This window comes from Spea bombifrons, chromosome 7 (genome assembly GCF_027358695.1).
Source record: "Spea bombifrons isolate aSpeBom1 chromosome 7, aSpeBom1.2.pri, whole genome shotgun sequence".
Classification (NCBI taxonomy): Eukaryota; Metazoa; Chordata; class Amphibia; order Anura; family Pelobatidae; genus Spea; species Spea bombifrons.
The window spans coordinates 4,012,132-4,027,500 of NC_071093.1; the positions used below are offsets into that span (position 1 = coordinate 4,012,132).

General features: G+C 43.6%; 1 protein-coding gene across 1 annotated transcript in view; it reads left to right on the plus strand.

The window, feature by feature from the left end:
- Positions 1-1,174: 1,174 nt before the first annotated feature.
- The window catches only part of MGAT5 (alpha-1,6-mannosylglycoprotein 6-beta-N-acetylglucosaminyltransferase), a 41,248-nt gene continuing 27,053 nt past the window's right edge, over positions 1,175-15,369 (plus strand). The window contains exons 1-2 of the mRNA XM_053471266.1: positions 1,175-1,320; positions 8,642-9,026. Of these exons, the coding sequence (XP_053327241.1) occupies positions 8,786-9,026 (241 nt within the window). The 5' untranslated portion in view covers positions 1,175-1,320; positions 8,642-8,785. The remainder of the gene's footprint in view (positions 1,321-8,641; positions 9,027-15,369) is intronic.

A 15,369-nucleotide genomic window follows, 5' to 3' on the forward strand; every position in this document is an offset into this window, starting at 1 on the left:
CTCCATCTTGGAAAGACGATTCGCTTGGATTCCTCCTCAAAGCACCTATTCGGGGCTCTTTTGTTCTCCTCCAGCTCCTCACCATTGGATTTCCCTCTCCCTTACCTGGATTCTGTCTTTGGCCTGAAAGCCTGGCCTAACAGGAGCATTTGGAAGGTACGAAATCCACGTTTCTTCTGACGTGTTCTACAGCCCAAAAAGCCACCGATAATGTTTATAGAAACTGCAGGAAATGGCTTTATAATGTATATTATGCAGATAAATCCCTCTTCTAAATGTCTTACTCAGACAAACCGCCATTATTAGGCCACTAAAAGGTATGTAACCCATATATCTAATAAAGGGTTAAACTGCTGTATATTTTTATGTTTTTGACCTGTTTTAAGCAACCAAAACATATTTTCCTATTTACAGTTATAAATATATATATATATATATATATATATTGTATATAGCATTAGCAGAGTCCATACCGCTTTTACAATCAGGGCCAGTGAGATTATTTAACAAAGACAATTACAAATCACAGTAAATAACGACATCAGGGCCCTGGTCTTTGCCAGCGTACAATATGTAAATATTTACAGTTCCTCAGCATTGGCTATATTTTATTATTATATATTATGGGCCTTTGATAAAAGACGCCCGATAAAGCACGGTGTATATCCGCATTTGCCCCAACAGAAGCTCTCTGAGGTTTTAGGGGGTAATTGCTTCCTATTAATGTCCTCAGACAGATGTCACACAACTAACTCCCCCAACCCCTGCCCTTCACATGAATCCCGCCTCGCAAAGACAGCCCGTTAGCCTTACAAACGCCCACCCCCCGAACGCTGATTCGCTGCTCGCTCCTAAATCCTAGTGGTAATAGGACAGTAGATGTGTCACTCTGCCTCCCAGCGCCTACCACACTGTAACTGCAGCAGGGGAATCTCTTTAAGCTCTGTCAGAAGCCCGAACGTCCGGGCACCTTCCTCTATCCCTCCTTCCCCCGCCTTTTGTTGCAGTGGTTGTTTTCCTACTGGTGTGAGGTGCGTTCGGCCCCGCCCCCTAACGCCCTGGTGCTTGGTCGGGTGTCAGTCAGGCGGAGGGTGCTGCGCGGTGTCGGTCCGTTCCTGTCGCCCGCTTGTCGCTGGATTCTTCTTGCTGCCCCGAGAGCGCCCAGAGGCGCAGGGAGAATGCGCCAAGAGACTGCTGCGTCTACCAATGGGCTGTGGGGGAGATGCGCCCTGTGCCTCATGTAATCAGCATCCGAGATCGCGATGAGACTGCCCCGGAGAGGATGCGACATCCCAGCCCAGCACTGCGAACTGGCAGCAGGTACTGATCCCTGCCCCGCTGCGGGCTGCCCCTCTTCCCAGATCTACCATGCGTCTGCACTCTGCCAACCATTACCTGTCTGTGAGCTCCTGCTCCCCACCTGACAGCTTCCCTGCCTAACCTGAGCCCCCTGTACCTGACCTCTACCCTGCCCATGCGGTGCCACCTCTGCCTGCTGCACCCCTGCCCGTGCGGTGCCAGCCCTGCCTGCTGCACCCCTGCCCGTGCGGTGCCAGCCCTGCCTGCTGCATCCCTGCCCGTGCGGTGCCAGCCCTGCCTGCTGCATCCCTGCCCATGTGGTGCCAGCCCTGCCTGCTGCATCCCTGCCCTGTGGTGCACGCTCTCCCTTGCTGTGCCCAATCTACTAATTACACCCCACCCTACTCTTTGCACCTCTGCCTGCTGAATCCCTGTACACGATGTGCTACATCCCTGGCATTGCTGATACCCGCTGAAACCTTGCCCCTGCTGTGCCAACTCTTCTGCATTCCAGCCCGTGCTGTGCTTTGTGTCCTTCGGTGCCCGAGTGCCATAATGCTCTTCGCACGGAGCCAGTTTCATGTGATTGTCCCAGTTTAGCGATATGGACCCGTAAATGAAAGACAAACCGTAACCGAGGATGTAAAAACGCACCTTTAAGCAGTTAAGGGCCTGCATTCCGGGTGCCCGCAGCTCCAGGTGTTTGTGTCTGACTGCATGGAGAAAACAAACAGTCGAGTGTATTGTCTTTGTTGCTCTTTAACCGCAGAAAGGGGCCGAGGGTAAATAATACCCCGGAGGAGCCCTCCTATTGTATAACCCCAGCCCTGCAGCTATCAGGCTATTAGCATCTCTGATGTTCTTGTTATTTAAATAAGCAGCGCAGATAACAACGTTGCTGCACCTGACCCAGGGCTTGTGTATCTGAGGACCGAGATGACCGTTCTGTGTGATTTTGGTTAGCCTCGCTCTTTCCCCAAGAGGTTCTGCAGCAGGTTCAACCACTTCTGCACCATGTCTGTGCTCATCATCCAGATACCAGCACTTGTCCAGCCTGTAAAGCCTGTTGACCATCGGCCTTGGGTGGCCTTTCTGTGTACATGTTCCCAAATCCTGCTAGGGTCAGCACGAAGGGCAATCGCTTACGTCACATGGTTTAAATCCCCCTGACCAGCTTCTAGGTCTCGCTGCAGATTGGCATCTGCCTACACCGGATATCTCCCAGCCCCTCGATCTAGTCACTAAATGACGGCGCAAGTCGTAAGATCACAGTTAGGAGACCCCACAATACGGTTCAATGGCAATAACCAATCCTATCGATTCCATTATATGAGACCTATTGGTTTTTTGATACGTATGCATTCTGTATTGATACAGGGTTAAGCGTGGCAGATTGGTCGTTCTCCTGTAACTTATCTTGCTTTCGTTTTTCTTATATTTAATGAATTTTATTGTGTGCTGTATCTACCTTTCCAGAGATGATGATGACGTTTGTTTATTATTTATGTTTAGATGTAAGTGTAGGTGTATCCACCAAAACAGAAACCTATATGGGCTTTTCCTATACTTTCCCTTTAAATATTTAACCCTTAGTCCCCATATTTAGCCAGCGGAATTCCAGGTTTTAGAAATTCTTTTACAATCGGCAGAATATTTCCGGATATCTGCCGCCATAACAGGACCGCGTTCAAATGAAATTAAGTGGCCGTTGAGTTAGTTATTTAATTTATAAAAAGTCAGTTGCTGCCGTCGTGATGAGTTGGGGAACTTCTAGGGATCAGACTTTTTAAGAAGGGCCGAGCTGGCCCTGTATATTGGCACTTTAATATAAATTCTTCCTCATGGATGGAAAATAGCTGGGGGGCATCAAAAGGGGCAAATGTATATGGGGGGGATACTGGAGAACCCCTCCGTGCTTTTATCACAGGGACCATATGCTTGCTTGAGTGTGCCGTTAATAACTCGTTACCTATACATTCTACAGGGCCAGCTCCACCCTTTGGGCAACCTCAATGTCCTACTCCTGCAATCACTCAGTTTAGTGAATACGCCTCAAAGTGATACCTATCTACCGAGTTTAAGTACGTGCCGAGAATCCTAAGATCAGTTGTTTGATATGTACGTATCCTCAAAGATCAAAGTCTCTGTTGCAAAAAGTGTCTAATTTAGCGATACTGGCAGTTTTTTTAGGCAGATTTGCAGAAAAAAAAACTTTGAATCTTGATATAATATCCTGAATGCTGTGTGACTTGGGGAATGTGGTCGTGAATCTTTTTCTAAAATAGGTCCGTTTTTGTTTTTTGTTTTTAATCGCTATTGTTCTGTTTTTGTTTGTGAGTAAACAGTGATCTCCATAGCAAAGCTTCGTTTTTTTCAGGATTCATCTTTACCTAATCAGGCAAATTTCTGTATCTTCTAGCCTCCTAACCACAGCGGCGGTGCTTTTCTGGATCCGTAAAGATAAGGCATTCCCTACGTGGTTTAAATACATTTTAAATGTAACCCTTCTTATATGATAATGCGTCTTCCAGCTGTTGATTGGAAGAAACGTCCGCTTTGTAATATCTGACTTATTTTTGGGACGGTAACTCTGTTTTTCCTTTACTGCGAGAAATATACAATCTTTAGACACTTGAGCGCTTTATGTATATAATTTTATAAAGTGTCGGCGTATTCCATTGAATTGTCCGATAGAGCGGCTGTCACAAAGTGACTATTATACAAAGTATCCTCAACTGAAACTTCTAATCTAAGCGATCGGGTAAAACAGCAGGGTGTTTTATGAATGAACTAGCCTACCTAATACAATTTTTTATTAAATGTCTTTAAATGTATATTTATAACGCAAATTTTGTTTAATTAAGGGAACAGTCATCGTTTTTTAAATTATTTTTAGTGCTCTTACGTTCATTGCTAGGGATGGTAGAATGCTTTTCCCACGCGTTAGAACGTTTGGGTTTTTTTTTTGGATGTTCTCAGGGAAGTCGGCTGGGTATTTAAATGGTGCCTTTGAAATATTGTCTGCGTTGTCATCTGAATCACTTTAATCTCTGGCAAGAAGGCGCTACGTGCAATTAGGAAATTTTGAGCAATAACGGATTCATGCACCAAGACTCGAGTCACATGACTTCTTCTGTCGTGGGACTCTGTAGCTGTTTTGATCAAGGACTTCCCGACTGGCCTTCCGTGGTTAATTTATATTCCGAGGCGAGTTAATAGAAGAAAAAATGCAGTTTGGCAAAAATGTTACCGTCGGGAGCAAACGGAACTTAAGGCATGGAAGGATGTGATGAAGAATACAAGAGTTGACATCTCCAGGTTGAGATGACCAGCTGGCCTCCAATCGGTCTTTGGTAGGCTTCAGCCGGTTCGTCGCTTGAGTCTGGGATAACCTTGTGGCATTTTGATTTGTTGCAGTAGATGATTCAATTTTCCGTAGTCCAGGGAGATCTCTAGGGTTTATTCAGTGAAGCGTGAGTTTGCAGTTGATGTTGCCGTTTCAACTCACAGACATTGGTAGGCATTTCTCCTTCGAGAGCAACGGAGCCGGCCCTGTATAATGCATAGGTTAATCAGAAAGATGACTTCCAGGAAATCTCACTGACTTAACAATACATTATGAGGGGCTAACAGCTGTTCTTGCAGAAGAAGCCCTTGAGGATGACCCTTCATAATGCATAAAGGGGCAATTTATTTTTAGACAAACAATCCCTCGACGTGTACCCAGACCGCTGTCACTCCAGCCTTTACGGCTAAATAAAACACGTTTTATTTTATCGTTTAACAAGTTTGTTTTTATAGTTTAACGGCTAACATAACTTTCGTAGTTTGTTCAGGTTATTTCTTGAAATACACGCATTCCATGTAAACGGTCTTGTCTCTGAAAGATGGCGCCGTGACCTTTACCTCTCTATTTATGGCAACAAGAGCTGGGTGTTGCCCGGTTTAAAAATTGGGTCATTTGTCACACTATTTTTTACCTGGTTTGTTAACTTTTCATAAGAAAAAAACCTATTTGTTTCATATTTGCTGTAACGTTGGGAATGGCCATTTAAAACCCAGTACAAAGGGCAGTGAAAGGTTACAGCAATCGGGGGTTCTCTTTGTTTGGCACCCACCTCATCCTCTAAGGCATTAGCCAGGACATTTAATAACGTTTTTTTAATTTTTTTTATGTCCCTTGATAATCCTTTAATAGTGATTGCTCTGCCCAGGAACCCATAGCACTTGGACTCCAATGTGCGTTAAATGGGAGATCCGGACTGTTCCGTTAACTCATTTTGTCGCTCAACTTGGGAGCTGCAAGTCAGAAGTCTGTTCCTTATTGGCATCAATTGGTGGCCAACATTCTAAAATTTCTTCTTGTAAACCATGAAAGTTTGCACTAATTTAAACAAATAATAATAATTTGGAAACATTTGGGTTGAGTAGAGTATGTATAGACTAGAGTAGACTTGTGCATTTGGATTTACTGAATTTTGCCAATTCATATGAAGCCGCGAACATGAGACCAGACCTCCCCAAATCCCCCAAAATGTATCAAAAACCTCCTGGACTTTCATCTGAAATTTGTGGGTGTTCCACATTCGCTCACACTCTCATTCTCGTCCACTCTCTCTCGTGCTCTCTAAATGTTACCCTACCTTTTCCGCCGAACACCTGCGCATCTTCTTTATCTTCATCCGTGGACATAACCCAGCGGAAACTTCCAAAATGGCGGCGCTTGCAGTACTAATCATCCAATCCAAAGAGAGTGAATGAGAGAGTAAGTGAGAGTGAATGTGGGCACTGGGCAATGAATTTCATTCCTGAATTAAAAATGGCCCTGAATTTTCGGCGGGACTGAACAGGCAAGAAACTAAATTTGAAAAGGAATCGAAAACGAACCAAAAACATGTTTCTGGCCCATTCCCACATTTCTAGTATATAGCCGTTAGAGAACAGTTAGGAAACGCTATTAATAATGATTATTAATATTTAAATTATTAACCAATGTATGCGGAATCGTTTAAATGTCTTGGGAATCTCGTATAGTAAGAATGCTGCAAAGTTATACATTGTTGGCTGTGCATCCGAGTGACTTTTATGCGTTATCTGCGCCGTGTATTGGTCTAAAAGCAAATCCATCCGTTTGTATTTTGGGCTTCGCTTCCGATTTTTATTATCTCATAGGAGATAAAGTAAATTGCCCGGCACTGCATTTCTTACCTATCAGCGAGTTAAACCATTAAACAGACTCTCCGCTTAACACTTAAACGCAATAACGGGACTGCAGGGTCCGTCTACAAGTCCAGACAGCAGCCGGCATTAAAGCATTAACTTCTAAGTACAGTTAAGACTTAAGAAGCAACAATTTAAAATGACATTAATGCTTTTATTCCCCTTAAGAAGCTAAGTTGTTTAAATGTTTCTTAGGAACAGTCAGTAACGAGGAGTTGGCCACCGATCAAGGATCTGAGCAAATTTTAGCTTTAAATAAACTTTTTCTATGTTTTTTTATTTATTATTTTAAGTTGGTGGCGTTCACAATCCAAATTTGTTTTCTTCCATTTGAGTGACGTCACCGTCTCCTGGGACCTCCTAATAGGGTTGCATCGATAATTAGTCAGTTTAAAAGCAAAAATAAGTTGCTTTTTGGCAATTGAGCCAATTCAGGGTTGGGTTTTTTTATTTAGTTTTTTTTTTTAAGGAGTTGGCTTTTTTTATTTATTTTTTTTGATTCTCCATTCACCAGTTGGATCGGACTCCTGTTGGCCGGCGATGCTGTAAAAGTTACACAGAACTGTTGTTTCTCCGAAGACGGGAAAAAATATTTGTCCAAAACATCGGTTAATTAGTGATCCCTCTTTTTTACACTTTATTTTTAGTTTTTTTAGCAAGTTGATTGATGTGCGCTCGATCAAGCTTCTTGACAAGGTATCTCCGGCTTTTGGAGAGTAGAACATGGTTGTGAGATGATTGTTACCGAGACTGAGCAAGCAGCGGCATAGACGAGAGGTCTTGTTCGATGCCCTTAAATCTGTTTGCGATGAACACGGAGACGGAGCGTACGTAGGTCAGAGACAAGCTTGTTACATTATTGATTATCGATGCCAGTCAGGTCTGTTCCGTCTCTGAAGCTTCGCCAGGGAGCGCCTTGAAGGAGGTTCTCATGCTCTTGGTAATTAAATGAATGCTTTTATGTTGTCGTTGAGTTATTATAGAAAAGGCAAGGTGTGTTTTTATCTCGCTGGCGTGTTACGGTCACCTTGATTATTTTGATTTATGTATCTTTTACTTTTCCTCCATAACCAAGTCGGCTGAAGCTCCTTCTACATCAGGACTTTGTGAACTTCGGTGCATGGCGCGGACCTCTAAGGCTTGTGTACAATCTCTAATCCCACTCTGTGACTGTCTGCGGATCAGTAGTGGTCTCTAAGATATTGCAAGGTGGTCTTTAGAATATTGCAAGAGCTTAAACACATGTTATGGTTTTATTACATTTTAATTATTTAATATATATTTTTTTTATTATTTTATTTTTGTGTTAATTAAAAATCCAGATCCAAATATAAATGGCGGAAAACCATCCTTTCGATTGGCATTGTGTGGATTTGGGGATATATATATATGGAATTAACCTATATATATGTATATATTATTCGCTCTCTCACGGTGCTCTAATTTTAGACCTAATTTCGAGTTGCATCATAGCAGACTGAATTACATCGTGTTGTAGTTTAGTTTCAGGAGCCAAATGCCTATCCCATGCATGTTTAAATCCCCTCGCTGTATTAGCCTCTACCACTTCTGCTGGGAGGCTGTTCCGTTTACCTACCACCCTCTCAGTAAAGTAAAACTCCCTTACATTCCATCTAAACACCTGACCCCTTCTAGTTTTAAATTACGATCTATCGTTCTAACATTTCTCCGTAGAACATCATCACGCTGTGTTATTGTGTACACGCTCTATAAAATACTTAGTTGTGCCATTAATGGTTTTACTTAAAGCGTATGCGGTAGCTTTTGGCTACAGTTCCTATCATAACTAGATTGTAAGCTCCTTTGAGCAGGGCCCTCTTCCCCTGTTTCTGTAAATCAAATTGTTATGTTATATACTACTTGTTATGCCCCGTAGACCCATTGTACAGCGCTACGGAATATGTTGGCGCTATATAAAATAAGTAACTGCCAATGGCCAGACTATATTGCGATAAAATTCTCTAAGCAGATTCATTAGAATGCTTCTTTTTTTTGGGGGGGGGATGTATAATGCTTTATTCAATAATCCCTGCTCTGAAATTAATTTATATTCGGATTAAAATAAAACCCTTTTCTTTTTTTTTTCTTCTTTTTCCTGCAGAACTATGGAGCTGAACAGCGGGCTACTGGAGGAACTCAATGAGCAGTCTGACAAAGCTTTCTGAATGTGGATATGATGGATTTAAGCGCTCCTTGCGTCGCTTGAGATCATTGGGTTGGTATAATAAGCACATTTTTGGAGGCCATGGCGTCTTTCGCTCCATGGAAGTTGTCCTCACAGAAGCTCGGCTTCTTCTTGGTGACTTTTGGCTTCATTTGGGGCATGATGCTGCTACACTTCACCATCCAGCAGCGGACTCAGCACGAGAGCAGCTCCATGCTCCGCGAACAGATCCTCGATCTCAGCAAGAGATACATCAAAGCCCTGGCAGAGGAAAACAGAAATGTCGTGGATGGACCATATGTCGGAACAATGACGGCATACGGTAAGGACCACGAGGAATAAAATAATCATTGATGGAGTCCCTCCGTTCCTTTTTATGTTAACGTTCTGATTCTTTTAACCGTCCTGAACCTGCAGATCCATTGTTAAATCAATTCCCTTTCAACACTGAATATGCGCAGTTGGGTTTTGTTTGCTTTTTGTTATTGATTCTGAAAAGCTGCGATTATACACAGCGCCTCCAAAAAGATTCCAACTACAATTTAAAAATTTAACCCCTTAAGGATAATGGGTTGTCCCTAAACCCATTAAAACAATGCATTGTGAGCCTGTACATGGGCTTTGTCATGAAGGGGTTAAAGCATAAAGAAAAAACATGTCTAACACCAAATATTAACTGTGCCCCAGCACCTGCATCGCAGCCATCGGTCTTTACATTAAGCTGTCACATGGTTAAATGATTTCATTCCAGTGTTCAAGAGGTTAAATACACACTCACTGAAGTTATGGACGCCACCACTGAAAAGGTCATCTATACACACCCACACACACACACACACGCCCGCGGCACGCCCGCGGCACGCCCGCACTCCATCAATGAATAGGTCAAGTGCCCACACAAGGAAATTTTGCAGCACTAAAAAAGTCATCCACACAGGCGTGCGCATTTTCTCACCAGCATTGAAGAGGTTAAGCACACAGGAGGGCAAATTGGATAGGCAACTGCTGGGTTAATTTCTCTGCTGCCTGCCTATTTTGGTAGTTACCGCATGTCTGCTAAATTGTATCCCATCTGCTGACGAAGGGGAGGCTGCCTTTAAGTACAACGGCGCTTCCTGCAAGCACTGTTGCATTGTGTCTGCCGGCCAGGAGCCGCCGATGCCAGCCAGGAGCCGCCGATGCCAGCTGCTGCTCCTCGCTGCAAAGACCGGCTCTCTATAGAACTGCTCACGGTCTGTAACCGGCAAATACCGGAGACTTAGTAACCATAATTCAAACCGTTAACCCTTAACATCAAGGAATTCCAAATGAGCTTCACGGTGTAGATTTCGCTTCTTGATAGATGGTCCTCCTTTTAGTGAGGTTTCCGGTTCTTATCGCCCCAGCCCTATTATATCTTATTACAGTATTTCCTTACCCTCTGTTATCAGCAACAGAACTCGGTTGGGATAAAAAAAAATTTGTGTGTTTTATTATTATCATTACAACCAGTTTGGGGCAGGTGTGAGGAAATACTCAAAAACAGGCTGTATATCCGTGATGTCTTTCTTATCTTTGTCCCCAAAATGACACTTAATTTCTTGGCTTAGAACCCATGTTCTGAAACGAGGAAACAAATTCCTTTGTTTTTGGTCCTACGGTTATTATTGTTGATGCATTTTCTTTCAGTGACACCAAACGCTAACGTTTCCGCATACTATGGCTTCTGTTTTTGACGTTTTTTTAAGGTTGGCCGGTCGTGCTTCCCACGCTTTTACTCCTCTCTAATGCATCGTTTCAAATTCTTAGAAAAAAGAATGATACATTTTTTTTTTTTTATCAGTTTTTGGGGTTTATCTTTATTTTTTTTTAAAAAGTACCCCAGTCAGATAGTTTTAGATTATTATGTTTTAGACTTTAATTTGAACTTTCAATTTTTTTACTGAGAAATTAGAATATTAAGGTTAACCCTAATAGTGCCATGATCTGGGTCCACATTTAAAGGAATCCACCCTTAAATATGATTGGTGCAAATTTTAACTGCTTGCACTTAAAATAAAAGTAATATAAAAATAGTCTAAAAAAGTCTAAACCAGGGTCATGTGACATATTATGTGGTGTAACAAGTTATAAATGGGCACATTTAGTCAAAATCCTAAATTATACCCTTGCTGAATGGCAATAAACCGACTTAAGTTTTATGTATTTGTTTTGCACTCAGATTCTTGGTAGAAAAACTGAAAGTTGCGTTAAAAAATATCATAACCACCATAACTAATGGTTTGAACTGGTGAGAAGTGTTTTTGGGTATGACTGGGGAAAGCTCTCCTGTGTTCAGGGTGCGACTCGGAAAGCCGGCATATCTTGTTTCCTTACGGGTTTGAAACCTCGATGTAGTTCAATAGATCACTTTATATAGTGACTGTTTTTCAGCATCTCATCTTTTTCATACCTGCCTCTGGTGTTTTGAAGAATAATCATATTTTTTTAAACCACCTGAGGTCATGCAGGGCGGCAACCTCTGCTCCCAACTCATGTGTTATCATCGGGGAGGGGGGCACACCTGTCGCCCACCCTCGGTGCAGGACACAGAAGTCTGACACATTTGTGCAAAGGTTTGCCCCACATGGTTTGCACGGTTGCTGGGGGGTGGAAATTACACCACAGGCTGTCGGGGGGGGGGGCTAAGGTAAAGCCACCTTTTTCCATGCACTACAGAACATGCCCAGCATTTGTCCAATGTGTTTCGGTTTTCTACAAATAAAGTAAAATAAACATTACGGGTTATTTTTGTGAGGAACGTCGAGGTCGCACCTGCTCAGCTTCTCTCTTCTTGATGGGGTAATAAGCGGACCTTAGTCGAGGTGGCCCTTCGTTCACCGTTTTTATTGGTGACCCTGGCCTTGTGGCAGGTGTTAGTCTGCACTATGACACAAAGAGTGGCAAAGAGATGTTATGTAACACGCGTGTTGCAATAAGAGATCCCGGTTTGCTCAATGATGCCATCTGTAACCTGCTAATTAGTGGCCGAGTTTCTGGGCGGGAACAGCTGGAGACACGTTTGGTTTCAACGAAGTACCATGTGCGATGATTCATAAGTTTATCTACCATGTAGCTTGGTTGGTGAAAGAATGAGGTCTTTAGTCGGAGGTTGGAGAGAGAATGGGGTCTTTAGTTGGAGAGAGAATGGGGTCTTTAGTTGGAGGTTGGAGAGAGAAGGGTCTTTAGTTGCAGGAGGTAATTTTTATTGTGCTACTGTGAGTCCCGTAAGCTTTTTGAACCCGAATAAGGAGCGTCTTGAGGACGTTACTTCTCTCTGTTTGTCCTGTAGATGGAATGAGTGTAGATGCAGAATGAGAAAAACCCTGGTTAGTCAGGCAGGAGAAAATAACACCGTCTGAGAGACGCAAGTCGTGGATGAATGAGGAGGGTGCTTAGAGTATTTGGAGATAAGAGGAGGACTATGGGGATGCAGGGTTGTTAAGGACTTTACATTTTATTCTGGTGGGTATGGGGAACAGAGGGAGAGTGATGGGATGAGAGTGGGAAGTTGCAACAATCCAAATGGGTAGAACAGTGGGATGGATTATTATTATTATTTTAGTTGTCTTTTGTGTGATAAAAGGACAGATTTGGGAGAGATTTCTTAGTTGAAGACAACAGGATTTGGTGAGCAACTGGATATGAGGGACGAGGGAGAGAGCAGAGTCCAGGAATTCTCGGTGATGGAGATATCAGGAATTGTGGATAGAGGAGATTAACCAGGAGCTCGGTCTCATGATCGCAACCAGCAGAGCCAGTATGGGCACCAGACCAGTGAATGCTGGCTAAAACGCCATCTCCCTTTCCGCCTCTGCCTCTTGGCACCCATCCACAAGGACATTCACGGGGATTAAGCCATATCCTGCGAGCAGGCCTGGCTCGGCTCATGCGCGACCTTGCTAAGCCGGCCAAAGTCTGAATTGGCTCATACTGAGCCATGGATGGCTCATTGGCAACTAGCGTGCCTACGTACCATGATGTATGCATGTCTATATATATATATATATATACATTATATCCTCAAAACTTGCCTTGGATTTTTCAGCTCCCAGCTTACATAACAAGGCGTAGATGTTTTAGGAATAAACACGCTCCACGCACAAATCCTAGTAACATGTGATTACGAAACCCAATCTAGATCTCTCCATAGGGCCGTCGAGAGTGATGAGAAGCCCAGGGATTTGGCAGGGAAAAGATCCTCCTCGTCTTTTTCTCCAGCGTAGTAGTTTGAGATGTAATGAAAGATAGTCGTCTTTCGCCAATTCAGGATTCTATTGCCGTAGAGAGGAAAAATGTGTAACTTTTTGGATTCCAATGTCAACAAGCGATTGCTTCCAGCTGTATTGTTACAAAATGCAGGCTAAGATTTGGCCGCACCTTTGGCTGACTCTTGGACTCCCGTGGCCAATACTAACGCGGCTCACGTGGTGAGAAGTCAGCTGGCACGGGTCACGGAACCTTGAAGTCCATTATCTCGGGGTTCACCTAATGTTATCTTTCCAACGTCTCATTATCGCTTGTGCTTGGAACATATTCCCAGCATTCTGATTGGCTGATTATTTTGTATACTATATTCTATAGTAACACTTTCTATACATCATCTTCCAGAGGAGGACTGAAGCCATCTGGCTTAGGGGACTCCTATAGCCAAGTCGCTCACCACCACCCTAACACCCACTCTCGTGGCATTAAGTGACCCCCTGCCTCCGTGAGCAGGGTAACTGCCCCTGCCTATTTATTAAACCCACGTGCCGTTGTTTGCTGAGGCATACAAATTAGGCTCATAGTTTAAACTCCTGAACATACCCCATCATTAAACTGGTTTGCTAAACAACCCCTCCAGCTCTTTAATACACATGAAGGCTGCGCCGCTCCTTTTAATTGCCGCGGCGTCCCTTCTGCGTTTGCGTTGGGGGGGGTCCGCGTATACGTTTGTTTCTCGAATGGAATTTCCAAATGTTTAAAAATCTAAAGGAACTATTGTTTGTTCGGCTTTAAAATGATCCTTTTTAAAGGTACCTGAAGGAAGGGCGTAGCTTCTTGTCCTCGACGACCTATTTTACGGCTTGAAATCTTGCCGTAACGAGCCTCCCGCGTTTGTAGCGCCGGTCAATCGGATTCTCGATATGAGTTTACTTAGTGTAGGAAGGACGCGCGATGAATCGTTACTCGCAGGAAGCAGGGTTAATAATTTCTGTAAAGGTTAAAGATCACATTTGTGGTGTTACTGGCTTTTTGTGAAGGTGCTCTGCTGAGTTAAAGGTGCGGTTCCACTTAGCCTGCTGCGTTTTATCTCTACGCCTTCTATTACAATGTACTCGAGGGACCTTAACACGCTTACAGGCCGTGTGTTCCCTTTAAACCCGAATGAGTCACTTATTTCTATCGGGTAGGATGTCCGCTGCACGCATTGTGTTCTGAAAGGCGATACGGGAGACACAGAGCGCTGATGAAACAATCTTACAAGCCACAGATACGGCAGCCATAATACCCGCTGCCCCATAAATAATTCTTCTCTTTCTCCTATGTTGTTAAAAAGAAGAGAGAAAAAAAAAAGCAGCTGCCGCCGTCGGCCACACACGGTCCACCTGGCACCTTGTGCTTTTACCTTTTGATAGATTAAAGGGGTTAACCGTAATCAGTCTTTGATAATATGTACCTTTTTAGACCTTGTAGAAACTATTTTATTGGGTTCTGTCACTTTAAGTCTCTCCAACTGGTAGTCCTTTCGATCCCTGGGTTCAGCCAGGACACTTTTTATGTCGTGACTCTGTATCCCTGCCAAGAAACGTGATTTATTTATTTATTATTAATCTGCTACTTTTATAATTACTGCTTCTATTTATAATAATTATTCAAGTGCGATGATTGGCAACAAGGTGATTTATTAAAAACGCTTCATTAAAGGGCAATCCCATTGTACAGCTCTGCGGAATATGATGGCGCTATATAAAACGATAATCTATTTCCGTACTGGTCTCGTTCTTTAGGCGTGCCACGCCATGATTATTATTAGGGATTTTTTCCCCCCGATCTTATTTATTTGCGATGGTTCCAAATTAGCGGTATGGGAGAATCACGGCGAAACGTCTTCACCGCCTGCGCACGCGATCATAATACAAAAAATCCAAGTCATCTTTTGTCTGCTTCGCTGAATATAAAGGCTGTAAATCTGCTTAGCTGTCGGTGACATCAAGGTTACTGAGCAGATCTACAAAAATCTTAACTTATGAACAGATTTTGTCTGGATTGCGCCCAGCGTGTCGTCCGCAAGCCAGCGAACCGGGGGGCCGCGGGAGAGAGTTCTTCGCTACTGAATCTGTTGAGTGCCAAAATGGGCTTCCAGCGCCGGCACATAAGGGGTTAACGCAGGGTTTCTGGAGAGCTGCACATTAGTCCTACAGACCATCATTCGTTAGGAAGCGGAAGTGGACGGAAGGGTTTAACTGCTACACTGTATTAGGAAAGATCAGATAAGCAATACCTCCCATCAGTCCTGGTTTTCGCAGGACGGCCCTGATTTTCAGACACCGACCTGGGTGGTTGCCCCTCCGTCCTGCTTTTTGAGCGCAGTGGGGATCATGGGGCGGTTGGGCAGATCTAACCGGGCCAAGCAGTTGGAGCTCCCACGTTGCGACACTCCT